Raw genomic sequence first — 16,712 nt, 5'->3', positions numbered from 1 at the left:
ATGTATTTCTACTCTAAAAGCACTATATAAATGAAAGACTCCCCCAGCTCTTCCAGTGCTTATTCGCCCCTTTGTGGAAGCTCCAGCAACATGAAATAGCTAGTAATCCAATGCTTTCCACCCCATAGCGCCTGGGAAATGATTATTTCCATATCCACTAAGGAGAGCGATATTGGGACCCATAAGTGGAAGAGAAAAAGTAAATCTGTAACACTTTTAACTTAAATCTCGGCTGCAGAACAAAAGGACATGGGTATAAACTGATAAAAGGCAACTTCAGGGCTGATATCAGGAACAAATTCTTTATGTAAAAGAGAGTGATCAATACCGGGAATGGCCTTCCGGGTACATTAACGGAAGGAAAAACCCTGGAATCATTCAAGAGACATAGATACGGTGATGGTCAGCCTATGTGCCGGAAATTCCACTGGGATTCTCCTGAAGTTACAGTGGAAGTCCGGCAGAACTCCCAGGCAAATGGTGTAAAGGGCCATTTTTAGCAGTTACACGGTTTCCCTGGAGCTGATCTTATGCCCAAGTTACAGCAAGAGACCTGAAGAAACCCTGCAGAATTTCAGAGCCCATGTTTCTGTAGAAAGATGAGGTAGTTAGGCCAAATGATCTCCCTTATCTGCACTTATTTTTGTGATCTTTGTGAACCAGGACATAAACTACAATAACGACTGAATAAAACAAGTAGCACCACATGAACCACAATTGTTACATCAAATACAAATGGCACTGTATGAAACATGCATCTCAGAATCTAATGCAAATTAGGTTCTCTCACAAGTATTTTAGCCGTGGTAAATTTCTGAAGGCTTCTTGATCAATTTTCACCAGATGCTTTGTATTCTGAATTGAGCTGGATAGAGGAAAGTGAGGCATGTTAGAAATAATGGACCAGCAAAGGATACATAGAGCATAATTTGAATGTAACATAAGAATTTAAGAATAATTAATAGCTTCACCATGCATAAATCATCTTTTGTTTGAAAATATATAGTTACATACGACAAAATAATACAAAAAATCTTGAATACTTTTTGCACTCTTCACTATTATTCCCTCCTCCCTCTGCTGAAAGTATTAACTTTTTGCTAGAATATGGTTTCATGGGCTGCAGTCATCCTCTAATACCTCACTCAAGTGTCCATACTTTATATGTGAGCCTAGGCAGACTGCTCAAAAAAGATGCGAGGCTCAGGCAAGCCTGATCCTGTCTTCATCCGATGTCCACACATGCACACCTTGCAGCAGAGGTTGGTGAATAGCAATCAAGAGTGGGAACTCTGACTGATTTGAACCTTCCTTAACCTAGAGCACTGAGGACAATTGCAGCGTCCTTACCACTGCCCCATTGATTCAACACAGATCGGGGATCAAGATGGAAATCATTTGGGTAAGCTACTCAATGCCTTAAAGAACTGAGCGACTCAGCGAGTTCTACCCCTGAAAATGTAGTGGGGATTGCCAATGACACAATGTTCTCAACATCAAACAAATAACCGCATCCCATCATTTTTTTTAAATCACTTCAGATTCCAAAGCTCTCAGACCACCCATACAAGCCAGCAATGCTGACCTTCACTGATCTGCAGCATGTGCCAGAATTTCTCTGCTTGAATCTAACAGATGTTGCAATGCTTCAAACAAGTACACCCAAATCTATGCAAAAATTCAGGGGCCGAAATTCCTGAGGGTTTTGTTGATCTCCTGCCATTACTTCAGTGGAAGACCAGCGGAATCACCCAGAAAATGGTGGAGACCCAGTTGCATCAGGTCTCTACCATTTTTAGGAGATTTCTACTTTGTAAAAAGTGGAACCACCAACTGTCCTTTATAAAGGCAAATGACACCAAGGAGGCAGAGACAGGTCTGGGGACTCTACAGTGAGAGTTCCCGCTGCGTTGGTTATGTCAGAACCGTGCCCATCTATGGAGGCTGGTGTGCCCAGTGCGTGAAAGCATTTCAGCCTCCACATAAGCAGATGAGCCCGCGAAAAAATTAGTTAAAAAAAAAATTCAAGTTCGGGCCCCGTACCCAATTGGTGGGCAGTTTCCGGCTGCAAGGGGCAGGCATGAAATGCGACCATCGTAACACTTTTGCCCACCTACCCCATGCTAGTAAAGTGTCCTCCCATTAATCCCACAAACTCTGGCTGGGTCAGCACTGTTGGGCAACAGGCAGTTGGTGAGACCAAGTGTACCAGGTTGCCAACTGGTAATTGCTGGGCTCACCTGGAGGTCCAGGCTGGAATCTTGGCTAGTTTCCCTGAAGAGATAGTAGATTTTATCTTACATTTTGGCTTCCTTACAAAGGTGGCCAAGAAGGCACCACTTCACCCTTTACATCACCTTTCCTCCCCCATCCAAAGACTCAAATGGAGGAGGGCTAATTTCAGTGAGTTCAAAAAGGATCTGGCCCAGGTGGATTGGAATCAAAGCTTGGCAGGTAAAACAGTAAATGAGCAATGGGAGGCCTTCAATGAGGCGATAGTTTGGGTAAAGACTAGACACATTCCCATAAGGGGGAAAGGAAGGGCATCAAAGGATAGAGCTCCCCGGATGAGTAAAGATACAGAGTTTAAAATGAACAGAAAAAGGAGGCTTATAACAAATGTTAAGTTCATAATAGAGAACCAGGTGGAATACATAAAGTACAGAGGAGAACTGAAATCGAAATAAGAGGGGCAAAGAGTGTGTGTGAAAGTAGATTAGCGGGTAACAAAAGGGAACCCAAAATTAAATAGAATTACATAGAATGCACAGCACAGAAACAGGCCATTCGGCCCAACAGGTCAAAGCTGGTGTTCATACTCCACATGAGCCTCCTCCCACTCTCCATCTAACCCCATCAACATATGCTTCTATTCCTTTCTCCCTCATGTGTTTATCTAGCTTCCCTTAATTGCATCTATGCTAGTCGCCTGAACAACTACTTGTGGTAGCGAGTTCCACATTCTAATCACTCTAGGTAAAGAGGTTTCTCCTGAATTCCCTATCAGATTTATTAGTGACTATCTTATATTTATGGCCCCTAGTTCTGGTCTCCTTCGCAAATGGAAACATCTTCTCTACGTCTACCCAATCAAAGCCTTTCATATTCTTAAAGACCTCTATCAGGTCACTCCTCAGTCTTCTCTTTTCTAGTGAAAAGACCACCAGCCTGCTCAATCTTTCTTGATAGGTATAATCTCTCAGTTCTAGTATCATCTTAGTAAATCTTTTTTGCACCTTCTGCAGTGCCTCTATATCCTTTTTATAACATGGAGACCAGGACTATTCACAGTACTCCAAGTGTGGTCCAACCAAGGGTCTATACAAGTTTAACATAACTTTCCTGCTTTTCAATTCTATCCCTCTAGAAATGAACTCCAGTGCTTGGTTTGCTTTTTTTTTAAAAAAAGCCTTATTAATCTGTGTCACTACTTTTAGTGATTTGTGTATCTGTACCCCCAAATCCCTCTGCTCCTCTACCCCATTTAGACTCTTTTTTTCCCCAAGGAATATGTGGCCTCCTTATTCTTCCTACCAAAATGTGCCACCTCACACTTATCTATATTGAAATTCATTTCCCAATTACAGGTCCATTCTGCAAGTTTATTAATATCTTCCTGTATTTTGTCACAGTCCTCCTCAGTATTAACTATACCCCAAATTTGTTGTCATCTGCAAATTTTGAAATTGTACTTTGATTCCCAAGTCCAAATCTTCTTTGTAAATGCTGAACAACAATAGTCCCAGCACTGATCCTTGTGGAATACCACTTTCCACCTTTTGCCAGTCTGAGTAACTACCTTTAACCCCAAAAGTCTTTTATAAACATATAAATAGTAAAAGGGTACTCAAAGGAAGGGGGAGATCTTCTTGTGGAGGCAGAGGGCATGGCTGAGGTACTAAATGAGTACTTTGCATCAGTCTTCACTAAAGAAAGGTGCTGCCAATTTCACAGTGAAAGAAGTAGTAGAGAAATTTGATAGGATAAAAATAAAGGAGATATTTAAAAGGTACCTCAAAGTCACCCTGTCCAGGTGGGATGCGTCCTCAGTTGCTGAGAGAAGTAAGGGTGGAAATTGCAGAGGCTCTAGCCACAATCTTCCAATCCTCCTTAGATATGAGAGTGGTGCCAGAGGACTGGAGGATTACAAATGTTGCGCCCCTTCTTTTGAACAGGAGTGTGTGATAAACCCAGCAACTACAGGTCAGTAAGCCTGTTGGCAGTGGTAGGGAAAGTTTTAGCAACAATAATCCAGGACAAAATTAATTGCCAATTTGAAAAATATGGGTTAATAAATGAAAGCCAGCACGGATTTGTTAAAGGCAAATAGTGTTTGACTAACTTTATTGAGTTCTTTGTTAAAGTAACAGAGAGGGTTGATGAGGGTAGTGCAGCTGATGTTGTGAATATGGACTTTGAAAAGGCTTTTGATAAAGTCCACATAATAAACTTGTTAGCAACATTGAAGCCCATAAAATTAAAGGGCCAGTGGCTGCATCAATAAGAAATTGACTATGGGACAGAAAGCAGAGAGTAGTGAAAGGTTGTTTTTCAGACTAGAGGGAAGTATACAGTGGTGTCCCCTAGGGGGTCAGTATTAGGATCACTGCTTTTTTTGATATACGTTAATAAGCTGGACTTAGGTATACAGGTCATAATTTCAAAGTCTGCAGATGACAAAAAACTCAGAAATATAGTAAACAATGTGGAGGACAGTAACAGACTTCAGAAGGACGTGGACAGGCTGGCATAATGGGCAGACACATGGCAGATGAAATTTAATTCACAGAAGTGTGAAGTGATGCTGTTTGGTAGGAAGAATGAAAAGAAGCAATATAAACTAAATGGTACAATTTTCAAGGGGGGGCAGGAACGGAGAGACCTGGGGGTGTATGTACACAAATCTTTGAGGATGACAGGACAAGTTGAGAAGGCTGTTAAAAAGGCATATGGGATCCTTGGCTTTATAAAAAAGAGGCATACAGTACAAAAGCCAGGAAGTTATGGTAAACAAGGAACATAGGAGCAGGAGTAATTAAGATTAGTAGAAGACACAAAAAAATACCGGAAATAGTGGGGAACCAAGGGTCTAATGAGAGGGAGGAACTTAAAGTAATTAAGATTAGTAAAGAAAAAGTATTAAAAAAATTAATGGGACTAAAAGCTGACAAATTCCCTGGACCTGATGACCTACATCCTAGGGTTTTAAAAGAGGTGGCTGCAGAGATAGTGGATGCATTGGTTTTGATTTTCCAGAATTCTCTAGATTCTAGAACGGTCCCAGCCGATTGGAAGATTGCAAATGTAGCCCCGCTATTCAAAAAGGAGGGAGGGAGAAAACAGGGAACTATAGGCCAGTTAGTCTGATATCAGTAGTAGGGAAAATGCTAGAATCTATTATTAAGGATGTAGTAACAGGGCACTTGGAAAATCATAATATGATTAGGCAGAGTCAACACAGTTTTATGAAAAGGAAACAAATCTATTAGTTTTTTTGAGGGTGTAACTAGCAGGGTAAATAAAGGGGAACCAGTGGATGTAGTGTATTTGGATTTTCAAAAGGCATTCGATAAGGTGCCACATAAGAGGTTGTTACACAAGATTAGGGCTCATGGGATTGGGGGTAATATATTAGCATAGATTAAGGATTAGTTAATGGACAGAACAGAAAGTAGGAATAAATTGGTCATTTTCAGGTTGGCAGGTTGTAACTAGTGGGGTGCCGAAGGGATTTGTGCTTGGGCCTCAGCTATTTACAGTCTATATTAATGACTTAGATGAAGGGAGCGAGTATGATGTATCCAAGTTTGCTGACGATACAAAAGAAAGTGGGAAAGTAAGCTATGAGGAGGATGCAAAGAGGCTGCAAAGGGAAATAGACAGGTTAAGTGAGTGGGCAAGAAGGTGGCAGATGGAGATGTGGGAAAATGTGAGGTTATTCACTTTGGTAGGAAGGATAGAAAAACAGAATATTTTTTAAATGGTGAGAAACTATTAAATGTTAGTGTTCAGAAGCATTTGGGTGTCCTTGTACACAAAATACAGGAAGTTAACAAGTGCAGGTACAGCAAGCAATTAGGAAGGCAAATGGTATGTTGGCCTTTAATGCAAGGGGGTTGGAGTGCAAGAGTAAGGGAGTCTTGCTGCAATTGTACAGGGCTTTGGTAAGTCCACACCTGGGGTACTGTGTGCAGTTTTGGTCTCCTTACTTAAGGAGGGATATACTTGCCTTAGAGGTGGTGCAACGAAGGTTCACTAGATTGATTCCTGGGATGAGAGGGTTGTCGTATGAGGAAAGATTGAGTAGAATGGGCCTATGCTCTCTGGAGTTTAGAAGAATAAGAGGTGATCTCATTGAAACATAAAAGATTCTAAGAGCGCTTGACAGGATAGATGCAGAGAAGATGTTTCCCATGGATGGAGAGTCTAGAACTACGGCACAAAGTCTCAGAATAAGGGAATTTTAGACTGAGATGAGGAGGAATTTCTACACTCAGGGTGGTGAATCTTTGGAATTCTCTTCCCCAGAGTGCTGTGGATGCTCAGTCGTTGAGTATTTTCAAGACTGATAGCGATAGATTTTTGGACTCTAAGGGAATCATGGGATAAGGAGATCGGGCGGGAAAGTGGAGTTGAGGTCAAAGATCAGCCATGACCTTACTGAATGGCGGAACAGGTTCGAGGGGCTTTATGGCCTATTCCTTATTTTCTTAAGTAGGTCATTTAGCCCCTTGAGTCAATTCCGCCATTCAATGAGATCACAGCTGATTTGCGACTTAACTCTATATACCAGCCGAAGCCCCATATCCCTTAATACCTTTGGTTAACAAAAATCTAATCAATCTCAGATTTAAAATTAACATTTGAGCTAGCACCAAGCGCAGTTTGCAAACGAGAGTTGCAAACTTCTACCAACCTTTGCGTGTAGAAATGTTTCCTACCTTCACCCCTGAAAGTCCTGGCTCCAATTTTAAGGCTATGTCCCCTAGTCCTAGACTCCCCAACCAGCGGAAATAGTTTCTCTCTATCTACCCTATCAGTTCCCCTTAATATCTTGAAAACTTCGATCAAATCACCCTATAATCTTCTAAATTCCAGGGAATACAACCCTATTTTCTATAATTTCTCCTCATATTTTTAAACACTTGGAGTCTAGTATCATTCTGTTAAATCTACACAGCACTCCCTCCAAGGCCAATATATCCTTCCTATGGTATGGTGCCCAGAACTGAACACAGTACTCCAGGTGTGGTTTAACCAGGGCTTTGTATAGCTGTAGCATAACTTCTACCCCCTTGTATTCTAGTCTTCCAGATATAAAGGCCAGCATGCCATTAGCCTTTTTGATTATTTTCTGTACCTGTCCATGACATTTTAATGATCTATGTACATTGAAATCTATATAAAACCTTTAAACAACACTGGTTAGGCTCCAGCTGGAGTATTGTGGCCAATTCTGGGCACCACACTTTAGGAAAGATGTCAAGGCCTTGGACAGGGAGCAGAGGAGATTTATTAGAATGGTACCAGGGATGCAGGGCTTCAGTTACATGGAGACACTAGAGAAGCTGGGGTTGTTCTCCTTAGAACAGAGAAGGTTACGGGGAGATTTAATAGAGGTTCAAAATCATGAAGGGTTTTGATAGACTAAATAAGGAGAAACTTTTTCCAGTGGCAGAAGGGTCGGTAACAATTGGACAGATATTTAAGGTAATTGGCAAAAGAACCAGAGGAGAAAAAAAATTTACGCAGCGAGTTATGATCGGGAATGCACTGCCTGAAAGGGTGGTGGAACAGTTTCAATAGTAACTTTCAAAAGGGAATTGGATAAATACTTGAAGGGGAGATATTTGCAGAGCTATGAGGAAAGAGCAAGGGAGTGGGACTAATTGGAGAGCTCTTTCAAAAAGCCGGCACAGGCACGATGGGCCGAATGGCTCCCTTCTGTGCTGTATGATTCTATGACTTGGCTGAAGTTGTCAGACTTTATGGCATATTGGGGCTGGTGGGTGCCTCAGTAGTGCCCCATGGGTACAGGCTGCCAATGGCATGTTAATCAAGCAATCTCCTCCAATTCAGTTAAATTTGGTGGGATCAATAGTGGAGGTCCCAGGCAGGGCATTCCCAGCAGTTGCACTGGGAGGCATTTCCCACCTCCCCTCCCAAAACAGATTTTTGGCCCCAATTGTTCTTCATGGAAAATGCTCAAGAACTAGAGAAGCTATATATTCAACATCGCTGGGTCAATATCCTGGAATTCTCTAACAACACAATTTTGACAGCACTATCACCACAAGGACTGCAGCATTTCAAGAACCATCATCACCACCTTCTCAGGGCAACTAGGGATGGGCAATAAATGCGGGCTCATTAGCGTCACCCATATCCAGAGAATGAAGAAAATTTGCACAGCGTATTTTATTTTTTATCTTGGCATCCTCTCATTAAAATAACATACCTTTCTAGTGATCAATACATGTTCTAAGCCATGTTTATTTATCTTGCTCTGCTGAGATTTTTTTTAAAAAAAGGATGCTAATAGATTGAAGCAACTTTCAGTCTACTACAACAACTGAATTATTCTTTCGTTATGTCAGTTCACTGCCAAATGTTTTCAAAAATGCAGTTGGAAACAACAGAGTATACAAAAAGCCTTGGGAGACAGCCCATTCATTTAATTGGAATTTAACTTGTATGCTAAAAATACAATTCATAATGTGATTGAAACAAAGTTATTATAGTCTAATCTCAAGGTCCAATTTGTTTTTAGCCAACAGAGGCGACATGAGGAAACATTTTTTAACGCATAAAGTTGTTATGATCTGGAATGCACTGCCTGAAAGGGTGGTGGAAGCAGATTCAATAATAACTTTCAAAAGGGAATTGGATAAATACATGAAAGGAAACAAAATTACAGGGCTATGGGGAAAGAGCAGGGAAGTGGGACTAATTGGATAGCTCTTTCAAAGAGCCAGCACAGGCACGATGGGCCAAAGGGCCTCCTTCTGTGCTGTAACATACTATGATACTAGCAGATCTCCCATGGCAATGTTCACACTGGACTGGAGAATATCCTGTTCTATAACTATTAGGAGTGTTTATGCTCTGTAGAAGATAAATCAGAGCTACTGATTGATACTGAATGAATAAGTCAAATTCGATTGTTTGCTAAATGGTATTTAGATTATTTGATTTGGCAGAAGGTAGGCTGATGTGAATTATATGCTAAATGGAGATGTACTTAAGGTATTGGACCAGGAGAGTGATCTTAGGGTTTTAGGGGCACAATGTTCCCAGACTGTTTGGTCTCCCTATTTCAAAAGGGATATTCAGTTACTAGAGTTGGTATAGAGAAGGGCTACATGGTTGATCCCAGAACTTAAGGGAATGATGTATGAGGAAGATTGACTACACTGGGTCTTTCCTCTTCTGTAGCCCCATGTCGCAATACTCTGGTACTGTGCACCGGATCTCTATTGTGCTGTACCCACTGCATCCCTCCTATTTATTATTGCTTCTTAAATTCAACTAAATGCTCACTATTTGGCGCCTTTGGGAACAGTGAAAAGATTCATATTGCAACAATTTGCTTTATTTCATATACATTTCTCCATTTCTGCTTTTCAGTGTTAGTACAAACTATACTATATATAACATCTACAAAAAGGAAAAGAGTTACAAAGCACCAACAAATTAAGGGACTCAGGAAACAGCACATTGTTTGTAGCTTCATATTCAATTACAAAACTTGGAAAATAGCTTTTGAATTATGTCCCTAATCATAAACTGAAATCAAAGCTGAACAGGATAATTTGAACAATGAGATTGAAGTATAACTTAGCTTTCTCATGGGTATTTGTTATGTTACAGAATAGTGGGCAAAATTTCTGCAAGGGTCCTCCTGATATCCTGCCGTAACTTCAGCAGAAACTCCGAAGAAATTGCGTAAAACAGTCATTTCCGCTGAAGTCAAGACGGGAGATTGAGAGAACCACTGCAGAAATTCTACCCCACTATCTCTAAGGTTTTCTTTCAGAGCTTTGTTTTAAAAAAGGGGTGCATTCCTGCCAGCTTTTTTTGTTAAAGAAGAGGAAGCTCTAAAGGTGGGTTTCTCAAGGAATATTAAGACTTGGGTTCATATCTGCAATTTCCCATGTAGTGAGTTTTTAAAAAAAAAACTGAATTCAACTTCTCAAACTGCCATGATGGAATTTGAACTCACGTTCTCTGGATTATTAGTCCAGGCCTCTGTCCTCTCTGGCACCAAAGCTCTTCCTGGCCATCATTCTCTTCTTCCTCTAAATAAACCAGGTATAAAAGGAATCCCAAAAAGGGACTCCCATTCTGCTGCTGGGGCATAGAGGTGTCCAACCAGTTCCCATCCCTCTCCCACAATTTTGCCAGACATTGTACACTTAGTGCAACATAAAAGATCACAAATTTCTGCTACAATGCAGCCCAAGATCAGAACTTGCATTTATATAGCACCTTTAGCGTAGCAAAACATCCATCAAAATTACTAATGTGCCCAAACTTGCAGTCTTTAACTATAAATTAATGCTGCAGTCAAGACACAGTGTAATAGCACCACTTTCGAGGGCCGACAAGTTACCTGTTTCCACTAGCCCGCTAATCTGAAAATATGTTGAGCCATTCCGTACCTTAGCACTCAATGATGTACTCAGTCTTGAGACTTGATTGGTTGAGAACAACAGTTGTTAGTCAGATTTTAGCCAATAGGGACCAAAAAGGCACGAATAGAGGTCGGGTTTATGGAGGAACTGGAAAATTGCCAAGTTTTAATACTTAAAACTAAAACAAATAGAAGAAATTAGGTTAAGTAAATGTTAAAATAGATCAAGCAACAAACAATAGGGGAATACCACAATCCCATGCTCCCAGGAGGGGACCCATGAAGGTCAGAGAATCAGGTTTCAATGTTGTAGCCTACCTATGACCCATGCTCCTCGCAAGTGCATCTCCCTGCTGAAAATGCAGAATTACACCTAATAATAATAATACAAAATCGCTTGGAATTTCCGCCATTTCTCCAGTGTTTCCGATCATTTTACACTGAAGTTACAACGGGAGGCCAGGAAAACTCTGCAGATGTTCTCCCCAATAAAACATAAAATAGTAAGGTAAATTCACCCATCTCACACTCCCTGTGGGGAGCCTCTATTCAACAGAGTTCACATCAGAGACAGGGCTAAAACACTGTAGGGTCAATTCTCTGACCTGCTCTCTCCAAGTGCAGTTCTCAGCTAGGAAGGTAGGGTCAGTGAATTTATCCTAGTGTATCAGGAGAGAGGGAGAGGAGACCAGGGTAGTAGTGAAAGTAGTGGGCAAAGAAAAATGTACAGAATCTTACAACACCAGGTTATAGTCCAACAATTTTATTTGAAAATCACAAGCTTTCGGAGGCTTTCTCCTTCGTCAGGTGAATGACGAAGGAGAAAGCCTCCGAAAGCTTGTGATTTTCAAATAAAATTGTTGGACTATAACCTGGTGTTGTAAGATTCTGTACATTTGTCAACCCCAGTCCATCACCGGCATCTCCACATCATGGCAAAGAAAAAGATGAAGTTGAGCTTCCAAAACTTTCAATTCATTTAATTTTTTCCAAAATATTTTCCGAACAGACATGTTACAAGAATACAAGTAGTTATATTACTGTAATATTATGGCTTGTTTCAACATCAAGATGCAAGAGCTGAAGTCTTAAAGATGACCAGCCCAGGAAGCTTCGAATTCCATGAAGTTGCCAGTGCTCCAAGGGTTAAGCCATATTTCTACCTCACAGAAAGCATGTCATTTTTTAAAAAAATACACGCAGTGATAATAGTTTACAGCTGAAAATCTGTTTGTGTTCTACCTAATTATCTAATCTTTTCTTTTCCATGATTGACCTTTAAATGGAGATTCTCCCGTATAAATTAATGATGCAAAGCTGCTCGAGTGTCTTAGCTGGAAATTATGACTAACGTTTAAAACAAAGAGATAAGTTGAGAAAATAAAGTGTCTTTTTTTGGTCTAAAGTAGCTGCAATTTTATGGTTTATGTTCAGTATAATACTTTATTCGCAGAAATTATTGTCATTATTAGCAGAGAGTATTGTCATTCCTAACCTGAATACTTTCTGTACTTCATTAAATAGACATCTAAAGTTTTGAAACCTTTAATCCTAATGGCATCAAGGTCAAATTGGTTTGGCACTTGCAAACTGAATATATTTCTAAACATTACTTACAGTTCCACCAAGTCCAGAAGATCAACAAAGGCCTTAGACTCGATTCTCTCTAAGGAATCACTCTGGGAAATATCACTGAAATACAAGAGCACACAAAGGAAACAATTCACTCCATGCACTGTAGAATTATAAAATTATTTCCTTGTCCAAATTGCAGTTGAGTGAAACTAAGTAAATTTGTGTGGAGCTACTAGTCCGGACATGTGGCGAAACATAGCAACAATTAAGGGAACATGTATGGAGTTAGTTTGTAGTTAGTTTGTAGTGATGTAACTAGTGATGTCTGATGTTTTAACTCTTGTGATTCTGTATTAGGGAGAATCAAAGGGGGGACTGATAGAGAATTATCAGCTGTCACTGGGACTTGTAAACAATTTTACAACACCAAGTTATAGTCCAGCAATTTTATTTTAAATTCACAAGCTTTCGGAGGCTTCCTCCTTCCTCAGGTAAATGTCAAACATTTACCTGAGGAAGGAGGAAGCCTCCGAAAGCTTGTGAATTTAAAATAAAATTGCTGGACTATAACTTGGTGTTGTAAAATTGTTTACAATTGTCAACCCCAGTCCATCACCGGCATCTCCACATCGTCACTGGGACTGATAGAGATGTGTAATAATAAAGCTAATTGTTGCTAGACTAGATGTTAGGCTATTGCACAATGTGGCAGCAGTGGGAGAAACCACTGTCAGCAGTCAAGCTGCGTATGTGCAGAACCCTCTTGAACTCGGCAAAAGTCTGCCCTTCGTCCAATCAGGACGACAGCGAATGACTCAGCTGTTGTAAAACCCAGGGGACCAATCACAGCATGAAACCTCTGCATCAGGGGACCAATCACAGCATTACAACTCAGATCACCTGATGTCGGTAAGCCAATGGTATGTGTACTGTATGGAGAACACTATATTCAAAACTTTTGTTAGTTAGTTTGTTGATGACTGCCACCATGACTGAAGTACTGTAATAAAGTTCACCTAAAATTACCATACCACCAGACTCTGAATCTTTTTTATGAGATCTTACAGTCTATGAATTGAATTTTTTTGCCTGGATCCTTTTGTGTGGGTTATGTTAAGCTGACATTTACCACTGATTATCAGCAGTGGTTTCATACTGCAATCTCATACTTAAGTAACTTTGACCTGACCCCAAAACTGATGAACTCTAACTCCTTCAGTCTCCCCTTCCTCCTACAAACATCAGGATTTTAAAACCCAAACTTAGTATCACCAAACTGCTACTTTTTAAAATTGACCATCTCTTAAACCTAGGAATTACTTTCAAAAATATCAACAGATGGAACACTTAACACTTTCATATGCCATTCCTCAGTTTTGTTTTAACAAAGCTGTTAACCCATTTAAGATGAATGGAGCAATTAGCATCATTTCTCTCGACTAACATCTTCTGTAGCATTGCTCATGATGAGTGGGAGGTTTTAAAAGAACAGGGATGTTATGCCAAGTAGCATTAATGGGAACACAGACTTATCAACTTTGAGGCATCTCTGGAACCTGGAGGCACTTTGAAGGGGGCCCAGGGTTTGGCTCAGAGTCCAGGGTTGGGGTTGCAGTGTCTAGCATATTTTGAAGGCTGAGGGGGGGGGGGAGGAAAAAGAGTTTCCAAGGTTTGGGAACACTGGGAGGGCGTCAAATGGGCCCCAAGAAAACTGAGGACAGAGGTTCTAGGAAGACTGAGGCAAAGGGGTTGAGGAGGAACAATGCACTACGGATACTGATGGTTGGCGAGGACAGAGGAATTGAGGGTGGATTTTTTGAGGAGAGGGCTGATGACAGTGGTTTTCAAAGGGCAGGGGACGATTCCTGAGGAGAGGGAACTATTTGCAATGTCAGCTAGCATGGGGAGCAGGAAGGGAAGTTGGGTGGCCAGCAGTTTAGTGGGAATGGATTCAGAGAGCAGAAGGTTGATGTCGTGGAAAAGTCCTTTCTACGTACCCCTTATATTCTTTCCAATATTTGACAAAGAAAAATTTATGAGGGGAGATGGTGTGTGTGTGTGTGTGTGTGTGTGTGGAAACAAAGAAAGAGCACGCTAGAGAAAAAGAGTGAATGAGAAAAAGTGAGCAGGTGAGTAGTTGAAGGGTGGGGATGTGCCTGGGGGAGGTTTGGCACTGTGGATGTAACAGCAGAGGCAGCTCAACAGATAATCTCCATCCTGGTCACGAAGAAATACATGAGCTCCTCACACTTGTTAAGTGAGGGTGGAGATGGGTTTAAGGAGGTGTTTGGTAGTGGAGAAAAGGAGCCTGGGATTATCTTTGCTTGTATTTTTCTTCCTTCCCCATTCTATTAAAATGCTACCTCAATCATTTTCAGTTCCAAAGGAAGGCAATCATAGAATCAGAATTTATAGCATAGGAAACCGTTCAGCCCATTGCACCCATGCCGACTCTCTGAAAAAGAGCTATTCAAGTCGTCCCATTCCCTTGCCCTTTTAATTTTTTCTTTTTCAAACATCCACTCCCCTTTTAAAAGCTATATGAATTCTGCATCCACCAGTGTTTCTGATTGGGCATTCTATGGGCTAACATGCTTCTACGTAAAAAAAAGTTTTCCTTCATTATCAAAACCCATCCTAATTTTGAACACCTCTAACCAAGCTCCTCTTAACCTTCTCTGCTCTGATGGAGATCCAGTTTCTCTGTCTCGCTGCCTAACTAAAGCCTCTCTAGTATCATCTTAGTGGATCTCTTCTCAACCCTTGAAATGGTCTTTACATCCTTGCTAAAGTAGGGCACTCAAAACATGAACCTTTTTTCTCATCACTGATGGTGACTGACTTGCTGTGTGTTTCCAGCATTTTCTGTTTTTGTTTCAGATGTCCAATATTTGCAGTTTTTTGCCTTTTATTTGCAAATAACTTTACATGGGTGACAATACTCTTTTAATGTTACCTTTCCTTTACCTTATTGCTGAATTTTGACTTGATCTCTGTTTGCTGAGATCCTTGTTTTGTGTTTATGTTCTCTGTTCACTGCAACAGATTGTACACTTTACACACTATTTGATCTCCAATGGTGTTATTTACAGACAAATGTTGAAAATTTATTTTTGTTCTACTTATGATGCATGTAACACATTTTGAAGAGCATTTGTTGTAGTTGAAGAAAAATCTGCTCCATTGTCATAATTGCAGTGACATCACAATAACAGTGATTTAATGAACTCCGGACAGCCACATGGGGGTGACTTTAAACCCCAAGAACGGGTGGGTTGGGGACGGGTGGGGACAGGTCGCAACCGCAAAATTTTTGGACTTGGCGTTCCCAGTGGGAAGCCTGTACTTTTCCGCGCCGACGTTAAGCCCGGAAATAAAGCCGGGTTGTGGTTGCGAACTGTTTTCATCTCCCACCTGCCCCCTACCCATCTGTTCTAGGGTTTTAAATTACTCCCCATGATGTCCGACTCAAAAATCAGTTGTGATTATTTTATTGTGACAGAGATTTATACAATGAGAGATTTATCAACCTTTATTCACAAAAAAAAATTGAATGGCATGGAATTTCCTCAAATTTACGCCGATCTCACCGAACCCGTACTTATGCCGAAATTTCCTGAGAAACTTGTTAGCGTACACCTGAACGTGAAAACCGGCGTAGAACAAGTGGAAGTCAACATAAACAATCAGGTCTGAGGAAAGCATAGCACTTGCACTATGTTCCTTCTTTAAGTCCCTCTTTATTTATGAAAATTAAAGTTTGAAGCCATCAAACCATCACTCATGCACATTGGGGCACAGCACATTTAAGAAAATGCAATCAATTTTTAATGTCATTCATTCTGATGCTATAAAAATGCATACAAAGATACAGAAAATACCGGTTTCAGTGAGGAGAAATATAAAAATAAAAAGATTATTTTTTTTTAAATTGCCACAAACACCATAAATATGACTGTGTCCTGCTGCACCTAAAATTTTAGGAGTAAATTTACATTCCGTTCAGAACTGACATAAATGGAGGAAATTCACATCCTCCAGTCTTCTGCGTGGGTGTGCGGAGCTACGTTAATGAGCAGCGGAAGACTTCGGCTGAGGTTATACTGAATCCCTCAAAAGATCAAGAAAACTCGGGCGTAGCATAAAAACTAGCATAAGTCACAGAGGCCCAAATTTCATTGATCTTCTGCACTGAAAATTGGCATTACGTTGTACTTTCTCCAATTTTTCGGTGCAAGTTTTCAGAAAATTCCAAACCATTGTCATTTTATATTCTGGTAAACAACCAGTATCACGTGTGTTTATCTGATTAGGAAAAAGTGTTGTTCTCTTATGTAGCAGTATATGGTGTTCAAACTGAGTGGTTCGCTAACCATATTTTTTGAACATAATTATCCAGCTATCAGTAAGGAAGGTCTCTTACTATATTAAGCCAACTCCAGTTATACACATAGTTGATTACAGCATGTTTAAATCTAAGCATAGATTCCAGTCAACCAAAACC

The 16,712-nt window shown here is 40.5% G+C and overlaps 1 protein-coding gene across 4 annotated transcripts in view; it reads right to left on the bottom strand.

Annotated features, from left to right (window-relative positions):
* The window catches only part of LOC137324455 (lutropin-choriogonadotropic hormone receptor-like), a 98,625-nt gene that overhangs the window by 46,809 nt on the left and 35,104 nt on the right, over positions 1–16,712 (bottom strand). For 3 of the 4 annotated variants that reach the window (XM_067988737.1, XM_067988738.1, XM_067988736.1), the window contains exons 3-4: positions 12,251–12,325; positions 791–865 (exon numbers count right to left, since the gene is read on the bottom strand). In XM_067988737.1, the coding sequence (XP_067844838.1) occupies positions 791–865; positions 12,251–12,325 (150 nt within the window). Of the gene's footprint in view, positions 1–790; positions 866–1,350; positions 1,506–12,250; positions 12,326–16,712 lie in introns of those variants that run through there. The other variant, XM_067988739.1, reaches the window with a different exon arrangement.

Source organism: Heptranchias perlo, chromosome 8 (assembly GCF_035084215.1).
Source record: "Heptranchias perlo isolate sHepPer1 chromosome 8, sHepPer1.hap1, whole genome shotgun sequence".
Taxonomy (NCBI): domain Eukaryota; kingdom Metazoa; phylum Chordata; class Chondrichthyes; order Hexanchiformes; family Hexanchidae; genus Heptranchias; species Heptranchias perlo.
The sequence above is the reverse complement of the archived record's forward strand: the minus strand, read 5'-3'. Positions and strand labels throughout refer to the sequence as shown.